The following is a 25,440-nucleotide window of genomic DNA, read 5'->3' on the forward strand; positions in this document are numbered from 1 at the left end:
AACCAAGGTAAATGATGACACTAGGTAATACATAAGAATAAGGGACATTATTGGCAAATGCTACAACATACATAATTTGACAATAATAGCAATAACAACCAAAAAATACATGAGTGATTATATAGGTTATGTATGCATATATGTGTATAGGAAGGTATATGTGTATATGTACGTAAGCATATATAGGTGTATCTGTAAGCATATCTATATACATGTTTATATGTGCTGTACTTACATTTATATATATACTAAAGCACAGAGGGGCCACAATCATGGATACCTCCCAGAGATAACTAAACACCTCACAGGACTGGCTACTGTGTTTGAAGGCTTAGGACCATAGTCTCATGGGACATCTTGGTTAATTGGCACAACATGGTCTGTAAAGTTTATGTTCTACATCCTAGTTTGGTAAGTAGCGTCTGGGGTCTTAAAAGCTTGCAAGCAGCCATCTAAGATACAACTATTGGTCTCTACTCATCTGTAGCAAAAGAGAAAGAAGGAAACCAAAGACTCAAAGAAGAAACTGGTTTACAGGACCAGTTGCCTATATGAACTACTGCCTCACCTATCCAGAGACCAGAAGAACAAGATGGTGCCTGGCTACCACTACCAACCGTTCTAACTGGGACCACAGTAGATGGTCCCCAATAGAATGGGAGAAAATTGTAGAACAAAACCAAAATTCTTTATTAAAAAAAGGTCAGATTTACTTGACCAGCGGAGACTAGAGGAACCCCCGAGACTATCGCCCTGAGATACCCTTTAGACTTTAAACCGAAACTACTCCTGGAGATCACCTTTCAGCTAAATAACAGATTGGGTCATAAACAGTATCACCTGTGAGTACTCTGCTCCTTTTATTTAAAAAAAAAAAAAGTCATATATATGAGACCAAACGGTCAACATTTACCCTAAAGCAAAGATAAGAAAATCAGGGGGTGGGCAGGGAAGCAAGAATAATGGAAACAGAATAATCAGAACGGTAATAATGAGAATGTTGACACGATATGACTAATGTAACCAATGTCGTTGAACAATATGTATAGATATTGTTAAATGGGAACCTGATTTGCTGTGTGAACTTACACCAAAAACTTTATAAAATATTTTAAAAAATTATTTTGTCATAAGCAATTCATCATCCTAAGAAAAATTTAATTCTCTGCCTACTGAGAAGTTTCAGAATTCCAATGCATAAGTAACATTATTGGGATTGTCTTTAAGCACCAACAATTCTATGAATTTCTTTATAGTTTATTTTCATTTGTTTTTGTTGTTGAGAGTATACACAGCAGAACATACACCAATTTAACATCTACATGTGCAATTCAGTGGCATTGATTACATTCTTCAAGTTGTACAGCCATTCTCACCCTCCTTTTCTGAACTGTCTCTCCCCTATTAATGTAAACTCACAGCCTTTGATCCCATATAGATAGTTCTTAAAAGAACACAATGCTAAAGGCAAACATTCTTTACTAGTTAAGCTAAACTGTTGTTTGGTTTTAAGAAGACTTCAAGGGATATTTTCAGTTTAAGGTTTACAGATAATCTCGGGCAATAGTTTAGGGGGTTTATCTAGCCATAATGGCTCCAGAAATTTTGGATTTCATGAGAATTTGAAATCCTGTTGTATATTTTCTCCCTGTTGATCAGAATTTTCCTATAACGTGTTTGATCAAAATGTTCAGTAATGCTAGCTAGACACCATCCAGTTCCTGATTTTAAAACGTATTATATAGCTCCAGTAATCAAAACATCCTGGTACTGCTATAATAATAGACATATAGACCAATGAAATAGAATTGAGAGTCCAGAAATAAACCCACACATCTATGGTCAACAGATTTTTGACAAGAGTTTTAAGTCCATTCAATGGGGAAAAGAGAGTCGTTTCAATAATTGGTGCTGGGAAAATTGTATCGCCACATGCAGATAAATGAAACAGGATGCATGCCTCACACCATACACACACAAAAAAATCCAAAATGGATTAAGGACCTAAATGTAAAAACTAAAACCATAAAATTCTTAGAAGAAAATGCCGGGGCAAGACTCTCGGGGCCTAGCTTTTAATGATGAATTACCTAAAAGCAAAAACAGGAGTAGCAAAAGACAAAATAAATAAATGGGACCTCATAGAGATTAAAAATGTTAGTTTAACAAAAGACTTTACAAAAAAAGTGAAAAGACAAGGTACTGACTGGGAGAATATCTTTGGAAACCATATATCAGATATGAATCTGATAACCAAAATATATATTAAAATTCAGCACCTTAACAACAAAAAGACAACCCAATCAAAAAATGGACAAATTAAAAAATAATGGGGAAAGAACTTGAATAGACATTTCATCAAAGGGTACATTCAGATGGCCACCAAACACATGAAAAGATGCTCAGCATCATTAACCATCAGAGAAAAGCAAATCAAAACCACAGTGAGATACCCTTTCACTCCCACTAGGATGGCTTCAATAAATAAATAAATAACCAAAAACAGAAAATAACAGATGTTGACAAGGATGTGGGAAAATTGGAACCCTTGTCCATTGCTGACGGGAATGCAAAATAGTACAGCCATTGTGGAAGACACTGTGATGGTTCCTCAAAAAACTAAAAATAGAATTACCATTAAAAAAAAAAAAACACCAAACCCATTACTATCAAGTTGATTATGACTCCTAGTAACCCTAGTGACCCAATAGGAAAGAGTAGAACTGCCCCATAGGGTTTCCAAGGAGCAACTGGTGGATTCGAACTGCTGGCCTTTTGGTTAGCAGCCAAGCTCTTAACCAGTGTGCCACCAAGGCTGCTAGAATCTTCCAGTCACCTATTTATTGGGTTCTGTGCTATGAGGTCACCATATGATGATGAATCCCCAATGATGGTACTTTCACAGTTGCCCGTAACTAACCCTACCTCCTTGCATGTGCTGCTGTCTAGAGGACTTGAACTCTGGGCCACATGAGATACGTTTAGAGCCAATTTTTTCCATCCTGACCCTCTTCCACTCATATAGTTGTTAGCTGCTGTCAGATTGTTCCCTGACTCATAGCGACCTCATGCACAACAGAATCGCACTGTGGTAATCCACAGGGTTTTCACTGGCTGATTTTCAAAAGTAGATTACCAGGCCTTTCTTCCTAGTCTGTCTTATTCTGGAAACTCCACTGAAACCTGTTGAGCATAATAGCAACACACAAGCCTCCACTGACAGAAAAATGGTAGATGCACTTGAGGTGCATTGGTGGGGAATCAAATGTGGATTTCCCACACGGCAGTCAAGAATTCTACTGCTGAACCTCTACTACCCTTTTCCACTCATGTTAGTCCCCTGTTTTCCTTTCTGGACCCTCAGCCAACAGAGCAGGGGATTTTAGTACAACTGCTCTCCTTCCCATCAGTACGATATAACTCCCAAAACCAAAAAAAATTAAGTAACCTGTCACCGTCAAGTCAATTCCAACTCATAGCGACCCTATAGGACAGAGTAGAACTGCCCCCATAGGATTTCCAAGGAGCGCAGCTGGTGGACTCGAACTGCCGACCTTTTGGTTAGCAGCCGAGCTCTTAATCACTGTGCCACCAGGGCTCCATAATAACTCCCAGGACACACAAATAACAGAACAAAGATGGCCACCATGCACTTCTAAACTCTTCATAGAGAATTCTGTTTCTCCAGCAGCCTAAATGTAAAATAACCCTGGAATGAAGAACAGAGTTGAAATCTCTTAACTATCAGAAACTAAACTTCGATGTAAAAAATGTAGTAACATTTAGGAGAGACATGACTAGGAATGCATTGAGAAACTTCAGTGTAATGTTTTCAGTGTCATCTTGCTACTTCCCAAAAAGAAAAAAAAACAGTCCTCTCATTTACTCTCACACTCATACACAGAATAGAAGTAGTACATTGAGTGCTAAGACACATTCTTCCTTAGTGAAATCCAGTGAGATTGGAAGTACTGGGCTGTCTTCACTGTTTTATCTGTAGTTACAAACACTACTGACGATACAGCTTTATCCCTATGAGCCACTGCTGTTGGTGACAAGAAACAGTTCCAGGGCGAATGACAGTTTAACCAGAGTCAGTATTCTTTTTTCCCCACCCATTGTTGCTTTTGTTGTGTTTTATTGTTTGTATTTCTTTTATTGATACTGAATGTTAGGGAGGTGAACAAATAAGGGGGTTGATGCAATGCTTCCAAAATTTATGAAGCCTCAGCATTGCATTTAAATGTCATTCTGTGTTCTGTTTCCTGAGCTTCTTATCACTTTGTTCCTTGAGCAGAGTTTATCGCTGCTTCTTAACTATAGATGTCTCTCCTCGTCTGCAACGAGGCTATTTCTGTACACAAAGATAAAGTGACCCTTTGTTTATTTGGCCATTTCCCCTTTCCACCTCTGTTAGGATTAAAGATGCATCGCAGGGGTGCCTGGTCCACTTTGCCCAGCATCTCCCCCTACAAAGATGGTTGGAGTCCCTGGGTGGTGCAAGAGGTTGATACATTTAGCTGCTAAATAAAAGGTTGGAAGTTTGAGTCCACCTCAGAAGAAAGGCCTGGTGATCTACTTGTGAAAAATCAGCCATCAAAAACCCTATCAAGCACAAGTCTACTCTGACATAGATGGGGTAGCCATGATTTGGGGTCAGCTTGACAGCAACTGGTACAAAGATAGTTGGCTGTTTCTTGTATCAGAGATTTCCAGTGGAGGATCACCTTTTATTAAGATGCCATTCCTCGATTTAATCTCAGTACTTCCTGACATAATTTGAAGTTGTTCATGTTGTCCTATCCTTCATGGATGCTAAAATACCTTCTTCTCTCTCTTAAATACTTGTTGGAAATGTGATATGCATAATAGCAGTGATATCTATTTTTATGGCCTCATTTGAACTACAGAAAGTATTTCTCTTAGAAGGAAAGCTCCAGAGGGGAAGGGCAAGATGGATTATGGTGAACTATATTGGGAATTACTAGGCTGTGAGGTGCAGAAAACAGTTTGGCCTTTGTTCTTGGTTCCTGAGAGCTGGACCACACCTGATACTAACGAGTTGGAGCTGGCCAGACCAGAAAAGACTCACATGGTGGGCCAATGTTGACTACCCTCGGGAGACATGATGTAAACTATCATGACCACATGGTGAGGCCAATGAAAGCCCAGAACCCTAAGGCTCAGAGAGCTTCCTGGTTGACAGGAACATCTGCTCTTGGGAGGGTAGCACATCCCTTAAGACATAAAAGATCTGCCTTGGGATCCCTCCTAGACCTTACCCTAGGGATATCTTTCTTTATATCTCTTTTGGCTGTAATAAATCGGTAATCGTAAGTGTGGTATACTCTCCATGAGTGCTGTGAGTCGTTCCAGAGAATTATTGAACCCAAAGGGATAGTAAGAGCTAGTAGGTCAGAAAGTAAGGGTGTCATGTAGATTCCTGAGCTTGCAGCTGGCATCCTGAAAAGGTAGTGAGAAGCTAGCCCGATTTGTGGCCAGCAGGTCAGAAGATTGAGGTGTCATGTGGACTCCCCAAGCTTGAAGCTGGCATCTGCCTGTTTGGCATTCAGAAGGATGGTGTCCTTGGAACTTGTAAGCTCTGACCTAGCTCTAGATGGCTAGGGTCAGAGAGGGTGTGCCATGCAGGTGGCCAGTGATGAGGATGGAGAGGTGGGAATGGGAGGACTAGATCAATCTCATTTTGGGAATTGGATCCATGCTGATCCTTAGTGCACATAGGCTAAGCAAATTTAAACAGGCTTTTTATTGCCAAGTCCCTTGAGATGTACTATGAGTGCCCAAGAGTGGGAGAAGCGTGAGCATTTCCCAGTCTTCTTTGACCAGAGGATTCTTTTGTCCTGAGCACCTACTGTATCTTCTAGCAAACCATTCTAAGAAATGAGGTCTGGGAAATGCTTAATCTTGGTAGATGCCAAAAGAGCTAATTCAAAATCATAGTTATAGGTATATGTTGATCCTTATTAGCCTCACTTTGCAGCCAGTCAGGGGGGAAATGTACCTTTCTGCTGCCTCTGCCTCTTGATAATTTAGAAATAGGAGAGTGGAGGATATGAGGGAACTTGGGCCAGGACTGAGCACAGAGGTCGAGAGTGGGGAAGTTCAGGTGCCAAGGTTGGTGCTCAGGACTGAGGCACTCAATTGCTTGAAAAGCAGTGGTTAAACAAACAAAAAGCGGATTTCTCTTAAAACATCAGTAAGTATCTGAATGTCTCTTCTAAGGAATCACTATCTTCTTTTCAGTTCTTTGTTGTTAGGTGCCTTCGAGTAGGTTCCGACTCATAGCGACCCTACGTATAACAGAACATAACGCTGCCCAGTCCTGCGCCATCCTCACAATCGTTGTTATCCTTGAGCCCATTGTTGTAGCCACTGTGTCAGTCCATCTCATTGAAGGTCTTCTTTTTCATTGATCTTCTACTTTACCAAGCATGATGTCCTTCTCCAGGGACTGGTCCCTCGTGATAACATGTCCAAAGTATGTGAGACTAAGTCTCACCCTCCTCACGTCTAAGGAGCATTCTGGCTGTACTTCTTCCAAGACAGATTTGTTTGTTCTTCTGGCATTCCATGGTATCATTCAAAGGCATCCATTCTTCTTTGGTCTTCCTTATTCATTATCCACCTTCCGCATGCATATGAGGAGATTGAAAATACCATGGCTTGGGTCGGGCGCACCTTAGTCCTCAAAGTGATATCCTTCCTTTTCAACACTTTAAAAGGTCTTTTGCAGAATTTTCAGTTCAACGGATGCCTGAATTGAGGCTTTATGCTCAATATGAAGTAACAAATGATGGGCAGTGAGGAGGGCGGGGAAACCCAGAGTATACATGGAAAGTCTTCACTGGGAGAGACCAGCCTTTCAGAAAGGACACTAAACCCAGAAGTAGATGCTGTTTTAAAAGAAATATACAAATGAGCAAAACTTCAGCTAAGCCTAGAAGACAGAAACAAATGCAAAGAAGCAAACTGTTTCCTTTTAAAGAAAGGTTCTGGAGCCCCTGCTGTGGCTGCCAAGTTTCTAGGAAATTTTAGTTCATCCTGTGGGTTCTGTAGATGTTCAGTATGGTTCGTTTCTAAACAGGTACATTCAGGTGCCAGTGTATGCTGATCAGGGTTTTTAATTAATCTTTGCTACAGTGGTTTGTCCTGTGGAACCTGAATTAAATGGGAGTATAGCCGGGCACAGTATTCCCCCAAAAAGAGGAAAGAGGCCCAGTGCAACATCAAATTGACACCAAAGAACTATACTAGATTTACTTGAATATGCAAAATTTCGACCAAGAATATACTAAATTTTTATTGTTTAAAAATATATATAACACAGCATTTGCCAATTCAACTTTTTTCCCATGTACTATCTGGTGACACCGATTACATTAATCATGTTGTGCAGCTATCACCAACAATTGTTGTGAAATATTCCATCACCATAAACAGAAACTCAGTGCTTTCTAAACAGTGACATCCCCTCCCTCCCGCTGCTGGTAACCACTAATAAACTTTTATGCCAAATTCATTGACCCTTTCCTCAAATGTTTTTTCTGGGCTGAGACAAGGAAAAATAATTTTTAAATAGAATTATTCAAGTATATAGGTATGATATATTTGAAGTACGACTTCTAATTTTCTGGTTCTACAGTATTTTAAATGTGGTTATTAAAAATCAGTTTCTTTTTTGATATTTTTTATAACTTGGGAATATTTGCCAGAGGAGAAACTGAGTTACAATAGAAAGAATTGTGTGAAAGAGGCTGGGACAGGCCTTAACTCCTTAATCGCAAGCCCTTTGCCCTTTGCTGAAAATTTTTGGTGAAACTGTCCCAAGTATATGAGCCCTGGTAGCGCAGTAGTTAAGAGTTCAGCTGCTAACCAAAAGGTCGGCAGTTTGAATCCATCAGCCGCTCCTTGGAAACTCTATGGGGCAGTTCTACTGTGTCCTGTAGGGTCGCTATGAGTCAGAATAGACTCAATGGCAGCAGGTTTGGTTGTTGTCCCAAGTATGCAGTTGCTGCCCTCTGTGTTGATCTATAACTCCAGCTGCGGAATGAACACTGCCATAACATGGCAAATCTATACTACGTCCTAGAAGCATTTAATGTGTTCTTTTAAATGGCCAGGAATGAAACACCCATTTCAAATAACCTAGGAACCTAAGCCTTGCCCAAGGCAGTTAGTCCTTTAGTAATCTCCTTCTGTCCCATGTGATTTAATTTGAACAAACCCAAATAATACGGCAGAATTTCAGGATCTGGCAGCATAACTAGTTCCCAGTAGTTTCTAGAATTGTTAGTATTGATAATTGAGAATGGATTTAAGTAATGATATTTATCCGACTAATGGATAAATCTGTAGCATCTTATTTTGTTGTATAATTTAGGCTGTATCTACATAACCCTACAGCCTATGGCTGACAGTAACATCTCAGTTAACTTGTCTATATGATACAAAACAATGTGTGGAATTGACTAGGTCATAGTGGTATAGAGTGTGCCTTACAGGCTAAGACCAATACATTGCTGCAGTAAACAGGAAGCATACCACTGGGGTTCTAGATGTGGTGCCTCCAAGACCAAGCTGTGACAGGACCTTGGGAGGTCTGGGGGACAGGTGGATCCTCCTGAACAATGATGACGCCTGCCTGATGAGTTTAAACATGTGGCTTTGTATGAAAGATGTGCACCTAAGAGTTTGTTACAATTTTTTTTTTGAGTTACAATTTTTTTTTGTCGGTCACCATTGGTAATCAATTCTGTGGGCACCTTTGTTACCCTCTTTTTTATTATGGTAAAATATATATAACAAAACATTTGCCATTTTAACCATTTTTAAGTGTACAATTTAGTGACGTTGACTATATTCATCACGTTGTACAACCATCACCACTATCCATTTTCAAATATTTTTGATCCCCCTAAACTGAATTTCAGTACCCCTTAAGTAATAACTCCCCATTCCTCCTCCCCCTAGCCCCTGGCAATCATTAGTAAATGTTTGTCTCCATGCATTTGCCTATTCTAGATATTTCATATAAATGGAATCGTATAATATTTCTATGCCTGGAATATTTGTCAGCATAATGTTTTCAAGGTTCATCCATGCCGTAACATGTGTCAGAATGTCATATCTCTTTATGGTTGGATAATACCCAGTTGTGTGTATATACCACATTTTGTTTATCTAGTCATCTGTTGATGGGCACTTGGGTTGTTTCTACCTTTTGGCTATTGTGAATGGTACTGCAGTGAATATTCATCTACCAGCTTCTCCCTTAATTCTGCTTTATTTTCTTAGTACTCATTTCTTCCATTAATAATTCTTTAATAACTATTTTGAAGCTTAGTAGGAGCTGCTGTATTATATAACTGGACTATTACTTTTCTGATTAAAAAAAAGGCTGAAGAAGGTGAGCTAAGATATTCCTTGGGAAGTCATCTGCTACACAAAAATTGAGAACCCATCTAAATATCTACCAGTGGGGAAGAGTTTGGTACATAAATTCAATGGAACATTACCCATTTACTAAAAATAGTTTTCACAGCTATTCAGATATAATGTAAGCTAATAATACATGAAAAAGCAGATTATATAACTTATAAGCACACTATATAAAATAAAATATGTATTCATGTAGAAAAATTAGACAAGCATTTATGAAAATGAAAATAGTGTGGATAGGATGGAAGGATTATGAATTATTTTATTCTTTAATGTCTTACCATGTGGGTTTTATAATTGGTTTTAAGTGATTAAAATATTATATGTTATTCATACTGGAAGGACTACCAGTTACCTGCTTACAAATGCCAAATACTCTTCTTCAGGCCCCAAACTGATTATATATCTTTAAAGATAAGCAAGCGTGTATTTGCTAACAAGCCAGCCTTGTGGGTCATCACTGAAATGTGCCAGTGAGAAGCCTAGAGCAGAGGGCATCCAATGTGGGAGCACACTGGGAGGCGTAAACTGGGTAGGTCTTCTCCTAGAAAGGGCAGGTGAGTTCGACTGGCACAGTTTAAAACAGAACCTTGAACTGGTTCATTCTGGTTTGAACCCCTGCTGAGAATTTGCATTTCCACCCTAGATATACTGAATCAGAATCTACATTTTAACAAGATCCCCTGGTGATTCTTACCCCAGCAGCATTAGCATTGCCTGGGAACTTGTTTGAAACAAAAATTCTCAGCAGGGAACTTGTTAAAAATGGAAATTCTCAGCAGGGGTTTGAACCTGAATGAACTGGTTGGAAGCCCTGGTTTAAACCTCACTTTGTCCCATGACGGTATGAACAAATGGTGGGAGAAAGCACTGGGGAATCAGTCACAGCTGGACTGAGTCTGGCTTGGTCAAGTTGTGTCTTCGCATATTCAAAGAGAGTTAATGATGCCCTCTTTGTGGCATTCTGATGGTTCAAAGAAAAAGCCTGACATAGTAGTGCTCCTGACGTAGCTTCCTGCATGAGGTAGGTGGCCATGACCACTGGGCATGGGGGTCCTAAACAGGAAGGAGCTGAGTTGGCATCAGAGGAGCCATCTGAACTTCATTTTTCCTCACTATGAAATGGAAGCAGACCCTGCCAGCTGAGAAGAGACATCAGTGCCACTGTGTTGTTGAACGCCGAAGTATCACCAAGCAGATCACCTGCTGATTGTGGGGAGAGAAAAGCAATTCTGCCATGCAGATATCAAGCTGCTGCCTCCTGAGCCAACTCAGTGAGTTAACAGTCACGGCGGTGGGACAGTCATACTTCACGTGTCTCGATGTGATACATACGACGTCAAGCTCCTCGTATGAGGTCTTCTTAACCACCCCCGCCAAAAAAAATGTCAAGCCCTAGATCTAAATGACATGTCAAGGAAACATTGAGAAAAATTTACAGTATGGGATGTTTTACAGGACAACTCATCTGTCACTTTAACAAATCTATGCATTATGAAAATTAAATAGGAGGGAGTATTCTATATTAAAATAGATGTAAGAGACATAATTATCTGACACGATGTGAACTTTTTATCTTAATTCAATCAAACTAAATATAAGTGGGGAAATATTAATAAAAACCAAACCCATTGCCATCAAGTTGATTCCAACTCATAGTGACCCTGTAGGACAGAGTGGAACTGCCCCATAGTGTTTCCAAGGCTGTAAATCTTTACAGAAGCAGACTGCCACATTTTTCTCCCGTGGAGCTGCTGGTAGGTTCGAATTGCCAACCTTTCAGTTAGTAGCCAAGCACTTAACTACTGCGCCACTAGGACTCCTTGGAAATATTAATATGGGCTGTGTATTACATGATAATAAGGAACTGTTGCCAATTTTATTGCTTATGGTATTGGTAGGGTTGGTTCTGAAAGAAAATGCCCTTCTGTTTTAGAGATGAAGAAAGAACTAATTAGGAGTAGAATGTTATGCTGTCTGAAATTTGCCTTAAAATACTTTAGCAGACAGAGGAGAGAGGAAAAAAAAAGTGTATAGATAAAAGAAATGTGTCAAAATGTTCATATTGTTCAATCTGCATCATCAGTATACGGGAGTTTATTTTACTTTTTACTTTTGTATATGTTTGAAAAATTTCATACTTAAGAATCAAAAATAGATAAAATAAATTCCATTAACGTTAACTTCCGAAATATAATTATCTGTGATTTCTCCTGAGTAAGATTTAAGGGTGAATTTGTCCATATCCCCCATCATGGCACAAAGAGTTCTTAAGGACCACAAGTGATAACGTGAAACAGACCTTATATACTCCTGGTAGGAGAATAAATGGATGCAACCTCTGTGGAGGGTAATTTGGCAATAACTACCAAAGGACAAATACCCTTACCTATAATTCTAACTTCTAGGAACTTATCCTATGACCATACACAAAGGCATGCTATGAGATGTTCAAGGATTGTGAGACAAAAAGCTCCATTTGGCCTTTGTCTTTGGTTCCCGAAAAATAACCCTTGGAATTTCCCAAGTAATCAAAGTGTTTTTGTTTTCCAAAATTGCCAGGCAACACGTGAAAATTTGTGCAAATGAGTGGGGGCTACACAGACCATACCTGATCGGCTAACATCAGGAAGGGAGGGCGGCATGATTTAATCAATCATGCATTTTCAATGATTCAATCAACCAGGACTATGCAGCAAGTCCCCAATCATGACTACAATAGAGCCAATAAAAAGCCTTAAACATGGAAGTTCTGTGGGCTTCTTGGTTGGCAAGAACATCTGCTCTCAGGAAGGTCACACAGCCCTGGGGACAGTCCCAGGGACAATGGAAGCCTTGCCCTGGGACCCCTCCCAGAACCTCTTGCTCTATGCATCTCCTGATTTGTATCATTTTTGGTTATAATAGGTAACTGTAGGTATAGATAGTCCCCATGAGTTCTGCGAGTCGTTCAGGGAAAAATGAACCCACAGGGACAGTGAGCCAGCAAGGGCTGGTGTTTGCCTATTTGGCAATCTGAAGGACTGTCTTTTTAACTTGTATGCTCTGACCTAGCTCAGAATAGCTATGATCAGAGAAGGAGTCCGCTGGTCTGAAGTGGAGGGAATCATGTGGATTTCCAAGCTTGCAGCCAATGCCCACTGACCTGGCCCCAGATGAGAGAAAGAAGGGACCAGCTGTTCTGAAGTGCAGGGAGTAATGTGAACCCCTGTGCTTGTAGCTGGTATCCCTTGACCTGGCCCTGGGTAGCTGGGGATGAGAGAGTACCACTTGGAATGGCAGGCAACAAGGACAGAGAAGTGGGCAGGTGAGGCCTGGATCTATTTCCAGGTAGGAGTTGGATTCATGCTGATCATTCCCGCACAGTTACCAATGAAGGTGGGGTTTGCCCACCTTGCCCTTACTAAGGGTAAGGATGTTCACTGCAACACTGTTTATAATGGCAAAGAATGGAGACAATCCAACTGTCTGTCAGTAGGGAACTGGGTAAAGAAATTTCAGCCTTTCATAAAATGCGATATTTAAGCAGCCATTAAAAATAATGTAGTAGATCTATATTGCTGGTATGGAAGTGTTTCCAAGATATGTAATTTAAAAAATGAAATAAACAGGTACAGAAAACTATGAATTCATTTGGAGTTTAAAAAATATCTAGAAGGATACAAGAAATGAATAATAATAGTTACCTACTGGGTGTGGAACGGAAACCCTGGTGGTGTAGTGGTTAAGAGCTACGGCTGCTAACCAAAAAGTTGGCAGTTCAAATCCACCTTGGAAACCCTGTGGGGCAGTTCTACTCTGTCCTGTAGGGTTGCTACGAGTTGGAATTGACTCGACAGCAACAGGTTTGGTTTGGTTGGTTTTGGGTATGGAATTGGTGGGAGAGGAGACTTTTCATTTTATGTATATGAGTGTTTTATACCATGTACATACATTATTTTCTATTATTTAAGGTAAAAGAAAAAAAACTAAACTGAGGAAAAGGATCCTAAGACTGTGTTTAGGAGGGTGATTCTGCTAGGGAAAAGTTTATAAACATGAAATTTGTAAATAATGTCCTGTTTTATCAAGAATAATTATTCCTTTTATAGCAAAAAACCCACTGCCATTGAGTCAATTCTGACTCATTTCAACCCCATAGGGTTTCCAAGGCTATAAATCTTTAGGAAGCAGACTGCCACATCTTTCTCCCACGAAGCCGCTGGTAGTTTTGAACTGCTGACCTTCTAGGTAGCAGTCGATTGCTTTAACCACTGTACCACCAGGGTTCCTTCTATAGTGTTGGTAAATTATAAAGATTTATATGAAACTCAGAAACAACTTATAGCTTTTCAAATGATACAATCGAAAGATGAAATTGTATTGTTTTTTAAATGCAAGTTACAGCAGAGAAACACTAGAGAAATAATTTCAGTTTACCTACCATGGAAACAAAACTAGCTTCAAATATATATTAGTCTTTTGATTCTAAAAATAGTGCTTTGACAACTCCTGTGTTCCTAGATACTTTTTGTACTCATCATCGTATTGAAATCTCACAATAACCCTTTAGGGTGGATGATTTCAGCCGTAATTTTCAGATGAAAAAAAATTGAGGCTTCAAATATTAATCAGTTTGCTCAAAGTTACACAAATCACTAAAGACTGGAGAACCCCAGGCAATTCACTTAGTTTGCCCTGTCACCCTGCTTTCTTTATTTGGGGAAAAACTAAAGACAAAGGTAGAGAACATCATCTGGTCATTGACCCTTGCCTTTACGTATTTCTTGTTTTCTGCTACTACCTGTGTTTCCCTAACCTTGCCCTGTGTTCTAGAAGGCACTTAGCAGAAAGCTAAATGGGTATCCAGGATCATGAATAGTTTATTAGTTGAGTTTTGTTTTGTTTTGTTTTGGTATGTTTTCAGTAAAACAGAGAATTAGAAGCTCAGTGGTTTTTCTTTCAGATATTGTGGATGCATTGTCAGATCCAAAGAAATTTCTTTCAATTACGGAAAAGAGAGCAGACCAAATGAGAGCTATGGGCATTGAAACTGTAAGTAACAATGGTTGGTTGAGGGTGGCCAAGCTGGGGAGGTTGGTTATAAAACAGTGATTACAAAATAATATCAAAATAATAAATTAATATAACAAATTCTAAGATTTTTTTTTTAACTGAACTTACCAGTTCAACCAATATTTCAGTGGTCTACTAGACTGTAACACGTTTAACAAAATGTGACCACTGTCTGAAAGACCCACATCATCACCAGTGGTTTAACTCACATCTGGGGACCACTTCCCCGCTGGAAGCAGAATGGAAAACATCTGTAACACTTTTAGGAAACTTTAAAATATAGGATGCTTTTATGATACACTGAAGTACCAGCTAACCCAGTTCAGTGAACTAATGAAAATACCATTTATTGTTTGTTGCGTTTGTTCGTTTTTTATCAGTCTTGCATCCCAAACTTCTCGTATTCCACTGCACAATTTATTTGTTTGTTTTTAAATGCTACCTTTACCATACTCAGTTTGGAGTGGAAGCAGTAATCTCTCCACTAGCTAGAAAATGAGAAAGCATACTCTGCTTGTAAAATAGTTGGATCTTCTTTCTTGGCTTGATCCTTTGCTTCAAGCCTAAGGAAACTGTGTAATCTTTACTCCTACCATGCAGAGGTCCATTCAAATAGAAGTCTGGGAAAGGGAAGGGGAGAAGTTGAGTGGGACAGAGTACCTGGATTCAGAAAAATAAAAAATATGCAGGAATTGAGGTGACATTCATTTGAGTCAGTGTTTCTGTTCCAGAGTGACATAGCCGATGTGCCCAGTGACACTTCCAAGAATGACAAGAAAGGAAAGGCCAACACTGCCAAAGCAAACGTGACCCCTCAGAGTAGCTCTGAGCTCAGACCAACCACCACGGCGGCCCTGGGGTCTGGCGTGGAAGCCAAGAAAGGTAAGGAGGAGTTCTTTGGGCTCCTTTCTGTTCTGGCAATTTTAGAGTCTTTCTGAAGAGTCTTTTTTGTGAAGGTATTTAGAAATTATTTATTTTCAATGCCCTATAAAACTCAAAAACAGCATGTTGCCTTGTGGGTTTGACACAGTGTTTACTTTCTGCGTATAGTAGCAAGTCAACGTTGGTGTTTCATGTGTTAGATCCTCTGTACCTCAGTTATACTGATAAAATATCTATGGTTTTAAACAATTTTAAATTCAGTGTCCTTTATGGAAGAAAACAACAACTTTCACACATTGATGTTTGCTCGCTCACCTCCACTCTCTGCTGGATACCATCATAGACGCTTATCTGGACAGGCAATGGGTTCATGAACCAAGGGTCACCATTGATGGGACAGTTCTAGATTTCCTTTTAAATAATTTATCCCCATAGGCAAATATTTAGCTCCATATCATTATTTCTCTGTAAAAGTGTCAGATGGGCATGCAACTTTCTGTGAATGAAACAAAAGATTATAAGACGCATCCCGCAAAAACTTATGTGTCCCAGGTGCTAATATTCAGCCAGTATGTAGGTGATCAGCTGAAGTGTTATTTAAAGTTGGCTTCCATTCTAATTGGCCAGGAATTGTTCTGATTGGATAGTGCCCATGCCACACTGGTAATTAAACATTCTCCTTGACCATGAATCATTTATAAAACTCACTCGTCTTACTTTAATAAGACTTTCAATGTTTCCTAATGGTTTTTTACTCAGTATGTATATTTCCCATTTATTTGTGGATTAGGCATCCTTGGTGTAAGGAAATCAAGTTGTTCGTATACTTAATACACACAAACCAAAGACTTTCCCAAACCAAAGCAACATAGTAATTTAGTAGGAAACTACATGTGCATTGAGCCTTGTGAAACAAATTAGAAAATGAGACTCCACAACAGTAGTCCAGTTTGTACTTTGCTAGCAGCTGTTTTTCTGTTCTTCCCTGAGAAAGAAATGGAGGAAGGTAACGATACAGACTTTGGCGTTCTGTACCAGCACTGGTCGTTACGTTAGCCACTCTTAGAGACAGGGAATGGAAAATGAGAGAGGTTTTTGTTTGATTAAAGTTCTTGTACCACTCAGGAGTGCATGGAGACATCAGTAATTGTAGTGAGTTAAGTGGCCTAAAAAGCAATGCAGTGTGACCAGCTTACAGAGTACAAAAATAATCGTAGTTCTAGAAGAGAATGTGCTTGTGTTTAGAGCTGCCTTACCACTGCTTCCAAACAGAGCTGCATTTGAAGGATCCAAGCAGCTATCACTTCTATTTTAATCTCTAAAAGGCACCCTGAGAAAGAAGATCTGCACGCTGTTTCATTTTCACCTTTTGTTCTGAAGACTTGGGAGCCTACTCTAAATCATGGCTAAGTTCTATGAGAAACGCCTACATACTGTCAAGGACTTTACATGGACAGGGGGATAAGACAAGACAGGCTGCCATGCAATGGCTGTACCAGGAAGTGTATAACAAGGGGTGACTACTCAGAAATGGGTGGGGAGAGGGGTCATTTGAGCAAGAGTCCCAGAGAAGACTCATGAATGAGACCTCTGTTGACCTGGGCCTTGAAACATAAGTCTAACTTGAACAGGAAGAGAAGGTGGAGGAGCCGAGAGAAGGCAACCTGGGAGGAAGCAACCTTGGAAACAGCCTAGATAAGAGAAAAGGAATGCAGATAGTGGCAACTGGTTCATTTTTCCTGGGCTGGAGATGGTTCTAGGGCCACCCTGTGAAGGCAATGAGGAGTGACAATTACAGGAGTATTTCAAGAATATTAATATGATCTTGTCAGAAGAATTCATTGAAAGGGGGAAATACTAAGGGCCAGTTAAGAATTATTGTATTCACATACACTTTGAGGGACGGAGTGGCAAGGGTAGGGGTCTGGGGACCATGCCTTCAGGGGACATCTAGGTCAATTGGCAGTCTGCTTGTGTAAAGATTTACAGCCTTGGAAATTCTATGGGGCAGTTCTACTCTGTCCTGTAGAGTCGCTATGGGTCAGAATCTACTCGTCCAGCAGCAGTGAGTTTGGTTGGTTTATATTGATAACGGAAAAGAAAAAAAAAAACTTTATGTAGTGAAACTGCAATTATCTAGAACTTTGGAGTCCAAAATGTGCTGCCAAACCCTACTTTCACACCAGGGAAGCTGTAGACCTGAGTTGTCCAGTACACTAACCACATGTGGCATGGCGGTTAGAGCTCAGCTGCTAACCAAAAGGTCGGCAGTTCAAATCCACCAGCTGCTCCTTGGAAACCCTATGGGGCAGTTCTTCTCTGTCCTATGAGGTCGCTATGAGTTGGAATCGACTCCACAGCAACGGGGTTTAACGGGAGCCACATGTGGCAATTTAAATGTAAAGTAATCCGATTTTTTTTTTTTAATTGAAACTTGAGTTCTTCAGTCACACTAGCCATATCTGGGTGCTCAGTAGTCACATGTAGCTAGTGGCTGTTTGATTTCCAGAATACTTCTTTCATCACAGATAGTTCTGTGGACACAGTGCTCTAGACATGTAGATGAACTGAGCAGGCACCAATTTCTGCTCTGTAAAGTATCTTTTAAAAACTATATCACTTATATAAACAAAAATTTAAAAAGTTATTTGTGTCTTCTCAAAGCAATGAAGGGTATGCAAATCTAGGTGAGGTTTCTATCTTTGTGTTTTCCTATTAGTCAAGGTTTTGTTGAACCAAGACCAAAAAAAGAAGTCTCATCAGATCGGGTCAAACTCTTAGTATTTGCTGTATTTCTGGAGGACCTCACATGCCACCAACTCCTGTATGTTCATTTTACAGACAAGGGAGCAAAGACTTAAGAGAAACAGCTCAGACCCATGCCAGAATCCACTCCACTGTCCTACATGGGCTCCCATTGCCTACCATAAAGCCTATCATAACATGTTATAGATTAAAATACTGATTTCTCTAAGCCAAGACTCTTCTTTTCCAGCCGAAACACCCTCACCCTGAGTGTGCAAATCTTCTTAGAATGAATAAAACCAAAAAACAGGAGCCTGGGACTTGATTCTTCTGTTTCTTGAATATCACAGTTAGCCTTTGGGATTCTAATGGAAATCAATTATTGTACGGAGTGCACATTCATTCTGTTTGCCTAAAATGAAAATCTGCAGTCCAACAGAACATGTTTCAGAATTCTACAACTGAGGTTGCCATGACAACACCTGGCCTAGCATCACTCAGATAACAGGATGACTTCATTATTTCTCTTAGTCCTCTAGGTCCTCATTGCAGCATCGTGTTATACAGTGGTTTGATTTTACTGTTTCCTGTATGTTAAAGGCACCGCTGTGCGCAATAGCATGTTGCTTAAATGCAAAAATTAAATTTGATAGCAGAAAATGTTTTGCTTTTCTCTGATGAGAATTAGACGTGAGAATAAGAGTTGGGAGTTAGTTGACTGGTATGATGTACCTTGAAATACAAAGATAAAACAAATGTCAAAGAGGCTGTTGTGCCCGGTCAAATTCCCTTTACAAGTCAGCGTCCCATCCCCTGACTGCTGTGAGAATTGGTGAATCGCAAATCACAGCTGCACCCTCCTCCAGAGAGATGCCTCAGACTTGCCCTCAGCCTTGCCTGGAAATGCCTGGAAGGTTTTGTAACACCTACTCAACCATCAACTAGCTGATACAAGGTTACAAAAGTCCAGCTCCTTACCTCAAGGTAGAGCAACCCTGGAGTGCTGTTAAGAGCTCCCTGTGGGATCAGGCAGAGGCTGGATTTCAGCTGGAAGTACACCCTCCCTTCTTCCTCTACCCTGTCATGCTTTGTCTCACTTTTTCACAGGTTCTCCTGAGAGCCCTACCTCAATAAATCACCCGTACCCAAATCCCTGCCTCAGGCTCTCCTCTAGGGAACGATACCTAAGACAATAAGCATTTCAGTTGTCTAGTTCATTGCTCTGTAATAGGAAACTGTTACTGTTGTTCTTAGGTGCCGATGAGTCCGTTCCAACTCATAGCAACTCTGTAGGACAGAAAACTGCCCCATAAGGTTTCCAAGGAGTGGCTGGTGGATTTGAACTACCGACCTTTTGGTTAGCAGCCGAGCTCTTAACCACTACGCCATCAGGGCTCCACAATAGGAAATTAAGATGTTTATATCCCTAACATGACATATAAAGCTACTTCACAGTCTTTAGATGAGGCTTCAGAACTATGATTTTCACATTAGCAAGTATTCTCTCTAATTTTTGGTATACACAGTGACTCAACTTTTTCTTTTTTATAGGTATTGAACTTATCCCTCAAGTGAGGATAGAAGATTTAAAGCAGATGAAGGTAAAATTGCTTGGCTGTTTTGCAAGCACTCTTGTATTATGACTATAAAAAAAATTATTTTTGGTCATCTTTATTTTTCCACAGGCTTACCTGAAGCATTTAAAGAAACAGCAGAAGGAGCTAAACTCTTTGAAGAAGAAACATGCAAAGGTAGAGTGTTTTGTGTAGGTGTGGGTGTATGTTGTCTAGTTTTATTTGCTTGTTTGTTTTTACTTTCAGCTCTGGTGGAAACCTGAAGCCACTATTTTGTGTTATAGACTGATGAACCATTCACAGCCAAACACACTACCTAGAAGCTGACACCAGCCAGCTAGACAGAAGTACCTTCCCTTTAACTGGTTAGCAATGCAATTAAAAAATAGAATGGAGTGGTTGTCATTGATTTTTAATCTTCATTTCTAACAGTTGTTTCAAAAGGATAACAAAGCTTCATCCATTTTTAAATTGTTTAACTAATAATATGTCTTTATATTGGGCCGTAGCCTGACTATTAAAGACCAGCTCACAAATTTTAGCCTCTAAGTTCTAAATTCCATTGGTCGCTGTCAAGTAGGTTGCCAAGCAGTGCGTGGAGGGTGATGCTAGAAGGTTTGCACATCCCACTCACTGGCACCTAGACAAGTAAACCCCCATTGTGTAAACCCACTTCTGAAATATGTTTATTTTTCTTTTTCACCTGTAAGAAGAGGTCCTTTGATAGGGATTGTGAGAAATTTTAAGAGCTAGTTGCAAATTTAAGAGACCAGCAGGAGGTCAGGAACTTGCTTTCCAGTCCCCTCTTAGAGATACTGTCCATTTGGAGGAAAGAAGAAAAATGTAGTACCTCTTTCTTCCCTAAAGATGTGTAACAACAACAATAGTGCTACCGCTCAAGATAATATGTGTCCTCATCCATTAAGAGAGGAAGAGAAACTTAATTTCTTGGCTTGAAGGGACCTCTTAGTTCTTTTAAACTAATTTTACATTCCCACTTTGTTATCCTTGACCCAAGCCTCACACCAAGGCATGTCTTGCCGCACTGGAGTTATAGTGGCATACTTTGGAATAACTGCAGATATTAAGATGCAAAGAGAATGGCCCGGAAACCCTGTCATTTCTATAACAGTTTGTACTTCTTAGAGAAATTCAGCCTCGTCTTGACCTAGTAATGTTTGCTGTATTATTGAACTGATGGCTCAATAGATTTGCTGATATAGAGGTCACTTCAAAGAGTATTTGTTCCCCAGTTTCATGAATAATTCCATCCAGTGGAATTCCTTTCACTGCTCACAGGGGAAACTTGTCACAAATTTTTATAAGTGTGAGCTATTTGAGACAGAGCTATTTGAAGTAGTGATTTCATTTTTGTTGGTTATTGGCAACAAACTGGAATACAGAAAGGCAGCAGGACAAAGAGAGAAAAGGAAATAAGAGAGACTGCAACTTAAATAACTGTTCAATTATTAGGAATGGAGTTGGTGCCTATATGCCAAGCTGTTTTCCAACAAATTTTCCTACCATTTAAATTGAGTTTCTGTCACTGAGGCAGGCATCTCAATGGCCTTTGGGCTAGTTGGAAACTTACGCTGCTTGCCTCATCCTCATCTAATATTTGCTTGAGACATGACCAAGAAATATACTGTGACTGATAATAATAATAACAATAATAATAGCAGCTAGAATTTTTGCATGCTCGTTATTTTCTAGATGTTTTCCTACATGTATTATCTCATTAATCCTCCCTGCCCAGTGAGGTAAGTACTATTTAAATCCCCATTTTGCAAATGAGGAAGTTAAGGATTCATGAGATTAATCAATTTGACTAATGTCCCAGTTAGGGAGCAGCGGAGCTGGTACTTGATCCCATGTCATCTGATTCCAGAACCCATGCTCTTACCACCTTACTCCATGTGAGTGATTGGCTGCTTCACCAAGTGAACAAGGTCCCGTCATTGCCTCCCATGTGACAGCACATGGGACGTTAAGAAAACCTCCATCTAATTTGGACAGTGTTAAATATACTGGTTACCTGAAGAGTTACTAAGCAAGAGTGGTCATCTTGTTAGGACTCAATCTACGTAATACTGAGCAGAGTTGTCTGTTGATTCTTTTGTCTAAAGCTTTGACATTCAGGTCAGTTAACAGCCCTATCTGCTTCATCAGAAAAAAAAGTGGCAAAGATGGGAAATTATTTTTCTGTGAGATAATTTCAAAAAACCGAGAACCAAACCAGTTGCCATGGAGTGGATTCTGACTTGTGGCAACCCCATGTGTGTCAGAGTAGAACTATGCTCCATAAGGTTTCGATGACTGATTTTTCAGAAGTAGATTGCCAGGTCTTTCTTTCGAGGCATGTCTGGGTAGACTCGGAACTCCAACCTTTGGGTTAGCAGCTAAGCCCTTAACCATTAGTGACACCCAGGGACTGGTGAGATAGTTTAGAGATGGTTTTAGTAGATCTTCCCCTCCACCTCAGGATTTCACTTCCCTTCACTCCTTCCATTGTCTTCTCTCTTGTTGGCAAGGAAAGTATTCATGGTATTCAACAATCTCTAAGTCCCACGTGGCTGAAAGAATCCGAGTTGCCCTCATTTGCAGAAAACAACCTTAAGCTTTTGGAATCTCATATTGTAATAGAACCAAAATTTAAAAGGAGATTTTAAAGCTCCCTAAATCTTACCATCTGAATTCGTGTAGACTTTTATAGCAGCTTTAGTGTGAGTTTTTTGGAGTAAGTGTTAGCCTTCAAAATTCCTTAGGTCAAGTAACCAAGCTAAATTGCCACAATCAAGTGTGCCATACTTACCTATTGTTTTTCAGAATGCTTTTCAGAGGCGTTTCTGAGGAGGGCAATGCATTTCACTGCTCATTTTTCATATCCTCATACACTTCAGAAGCTCAGGTCACAGGTTTGTGATGATAAGCTTATGAATTAATTCCTTCTCCCCCATTACATACATATGGGATCCACATTTTTATTCAACCTGCTTTGGCAGTGTAATTTACGAACTCTGAGTTCTAGGGTCTCTTTGTATGAAACTACTACCAATAAGGCTAAATTTATTCAGAAGCTCTTTTGTGTCGTGCATTTTATATACATTCTCAAATCCTCACAATGTTCCTAAAAGCTAAATAAATACTATCCACATTTTAGAGGTGAATAAAATGAAATTCTGAGAGTTGAGTCCCTTGCCCAAACTAATAGAAGCAATCAATGCCGATGGGCCAGGATACAAGCCCCATCTGCCTACCCTAACACCCGTATCCTTTACTACTTGCCACATTATTGACTTTTTTTTTAAAGTGCTTTTCATCTATTTTAACTGTATAGGGATTTGCAAATAATTATTTTCAAAAAATTAGGCCTTCTTGTCTGTGTTGTTATTGTTGTTTGTTTCTGTTGAGTCAGTTCTGACTCATGGCAACCCCATGGGTGCGGAGTAGAACTACATTCTATTGGGTTTTCAAGGCTGTGACCTTTCATAAGCAATTTGCCAGGCCTTACTTTCTAGGCACCTCCGGGTGGATTTGAAACACCAGTGTTTCAGTTAGTAGTCCAGTGCTTAACTATTTGCCCCACCCAGGAACTCTGTAATAGTTCCCTAATACTTGCCATTCATCTTATTTGAATCAACTTCTAAGATGAAGAATATATATACATGTATTTACTTGCCTAATATAGACTTAAGAGTGCTTTGCTAACATGCTTATCTTGAAGCTGAAAAAAGGAAAACTGGTGGAAGAGGTGAAAGGAGGTGGTGAGTCTATTACCATCAGGCACACTTAGAGCCTGATCTCCATTTGACCTCATTTATCCTAACACTAATTTTTCTCTCTGTTGACACTTTTAAAATAATAATATAAGCTAATGCATATTGAAGTTTGCTGAAGCACGTATTCTTAGGTGCTCTTGTAATAATTATATAAAGCAGTATTACAGTGGTTAAGCATTAGACTGCTAACCAAAAGGTCAGCAGTTCGAATCCACCAGCCACTCCTTTGTAAATCCTATGTGGCAGTTCTACTCTGTCCTGTAGGGTCGCTGTGAGTCAAATCAACTCGACAGCAGTGACTTTGGTTTTTTGGTTTATAATTATATTCATTTGTATCCATTAACTTTTGCTGGGTAACAAGCCACCCAAAACCTAGTGACTTAAAATAACAATCTTTATTTAGCTCATAATTTTGTGGGGCAGCAGTTTGGGTAGGTTCAGCTGGATGATTCTTCTAATCTCAGCTGAGTCCACTCACATGTCTGCTGTCAGCTGCCAGTTGGGTACGTGGTGGATAGAGGGGAGGGGTGGCAGCTGGCTAGTCAAGGAAGGCCTCTGCTGAGCTGCTTCCTGTCTGCTTTATGTGATCTCTCATCCTTCAGCAAGCTATCCCAGGCTTGTTCACAAGGCAAGGGTCCCAAAAGACCAAGCAGAAGTATAGAAGACCTCTTCTCAGGCCTAGCATGGAACTGGCACACCATCACTTTCACCTCATTCTATGGGATAATGCAAGTCATATGCTGGCCCAGATTCAAAGGATGAGGACTGTACCTCTTGACTGGAGTAGCTAAGAAGTTACATTACCAAGGGAAGAAGATAATTGTAGCCATTTTTGTAGTCATGCCATTTGACAAATGGATAATTTATGCCTTAAAAAAAGAATAGCTTGAACTAAGTCACCTAGCTTTTAAATGGAGGAGCCAGGATTTGAACCAAAATTCTATCTGACTCTAGAACCCAAACTCTTAATCATTACACTGACTCTGAATTTTCCCATGTTCGTTTTTCTTCTATCCACACATCTTCTCTTTATGAATTCAGTAAAGGTTTTTCGAGCAATTATGAGTTTATCAGGAGCCCTGGTGGTACAGTGGTTAAGCGCTCAGCTGATAACCAAAAGTTCAGTGGTTCAAACCCATCAGCCGCTCCACGAGAGAAAGATGTGGCAGTCTGCTTCTATAAAGATTGTCGTTGTTGTTGTTGTTAGGTGCTGTCAAGTCGGTTCCGACTCATAGCGACCCTATGTACAACAGGATGAAATGCTACCCGGTCCTGTGCCATCTTCACAATGGTTGTTATGCTTGAGCCTATTGCTGCAGCCACTGTATCAATCCATCTTGTTGAGGGTCTTCCTCTTTTTTGCTAGCTCTCTACTTTACCAAGCATGATGTCCGTCTCCAGGGACTGATCCCTCCTAATAACATGTCCAAAGTATGTGAGACATAGTCTCACCAACCTTGCTTCTAAGGAACATTCTGGTTACACTTCTTCCAAGACAGATTTGTTCGTTCTTTTGGCAATCCATGGTATATTCAATATTCTTTGGCAGCACCACAATTTAAAGGCATCAATTCTTCTTTGGTCTTCCTCATTCATTATCCAGCTTTCACATGCATATGAAGCAATCAAAAACACCATGGCTTGGGTCAGGCATACCTTAGTCTTCAAGGTGACATCTTTGGTTTTCAGCACTTAAAGAGGTCTTTGGCAGCAGATTTTCCCAATGCAGTGTGTCTTTTGATTTCTTTACTGCTGCTTCCATGGGTGTTGATTGTGGATCCAAGTTAAATGAAATCCTTGACAACTTCAGTCTTTTCTCTGTTTATCATGATGTTGCTTATTGGTCCAGTTCTGAGGATTTTTGTTTTCTTTATGTTGAGGTGTAATCCATACTGAAGGCTGTGGTCTTTGATCTTCATCAGTAAGTGCTTCAAGTCCTCTTCACT

At 39.9% G+C, this 25,440-nt stretch overlaps 1 protein-coding gene across 1 annotated transcript in view; it reads left to right on the plus strand.

Moving 5' to 3' along the window:
- The window catches only part of PLCB4 (phospholipase C beta 4), a 423,663-nt gene that overhangs the window by 368,420 nt on the left and 29,803 nt on the right, over positions 1 to 25,440 (plus strand). The window contains exons 30-33 of the mRNA XM_023737565.1: positions 14,405 to 14,493; positions 15,246 to 15,396; positions 19,693 to 19,742; positions 19,827 to 19,892. Of these exons, the coding sequence (XP_023593333.1) occupies positions 14,405 to 14,493; positions 15,246 to 15,396; positions 19,693 to 19,742; positions 19,827 to 19,892 (356 nt within the window). The remainder of the gene's footprint in view (positions 1 to 14,404; positions 14,494 to 15,245; positions 15,397 to 19,692; positions 19,743 to 19,826; positions 19,893 to 25,440) is intronic.

Source organism: Trichechus manatus, unplaced genomic scaffold (assembly GCF_000243295.1).
Source record: "Trichechus manatus latirostris isolate Lorelei unplaced genomic scaffold, TriManLat1.0 scaffold00104, whole genome shotgun sequence".
NCBI lineage: Eukaryota > Metazoa > Chordata > Mammalia > Sirenia > Trichechidae > Trichechus > Trichechus manatus.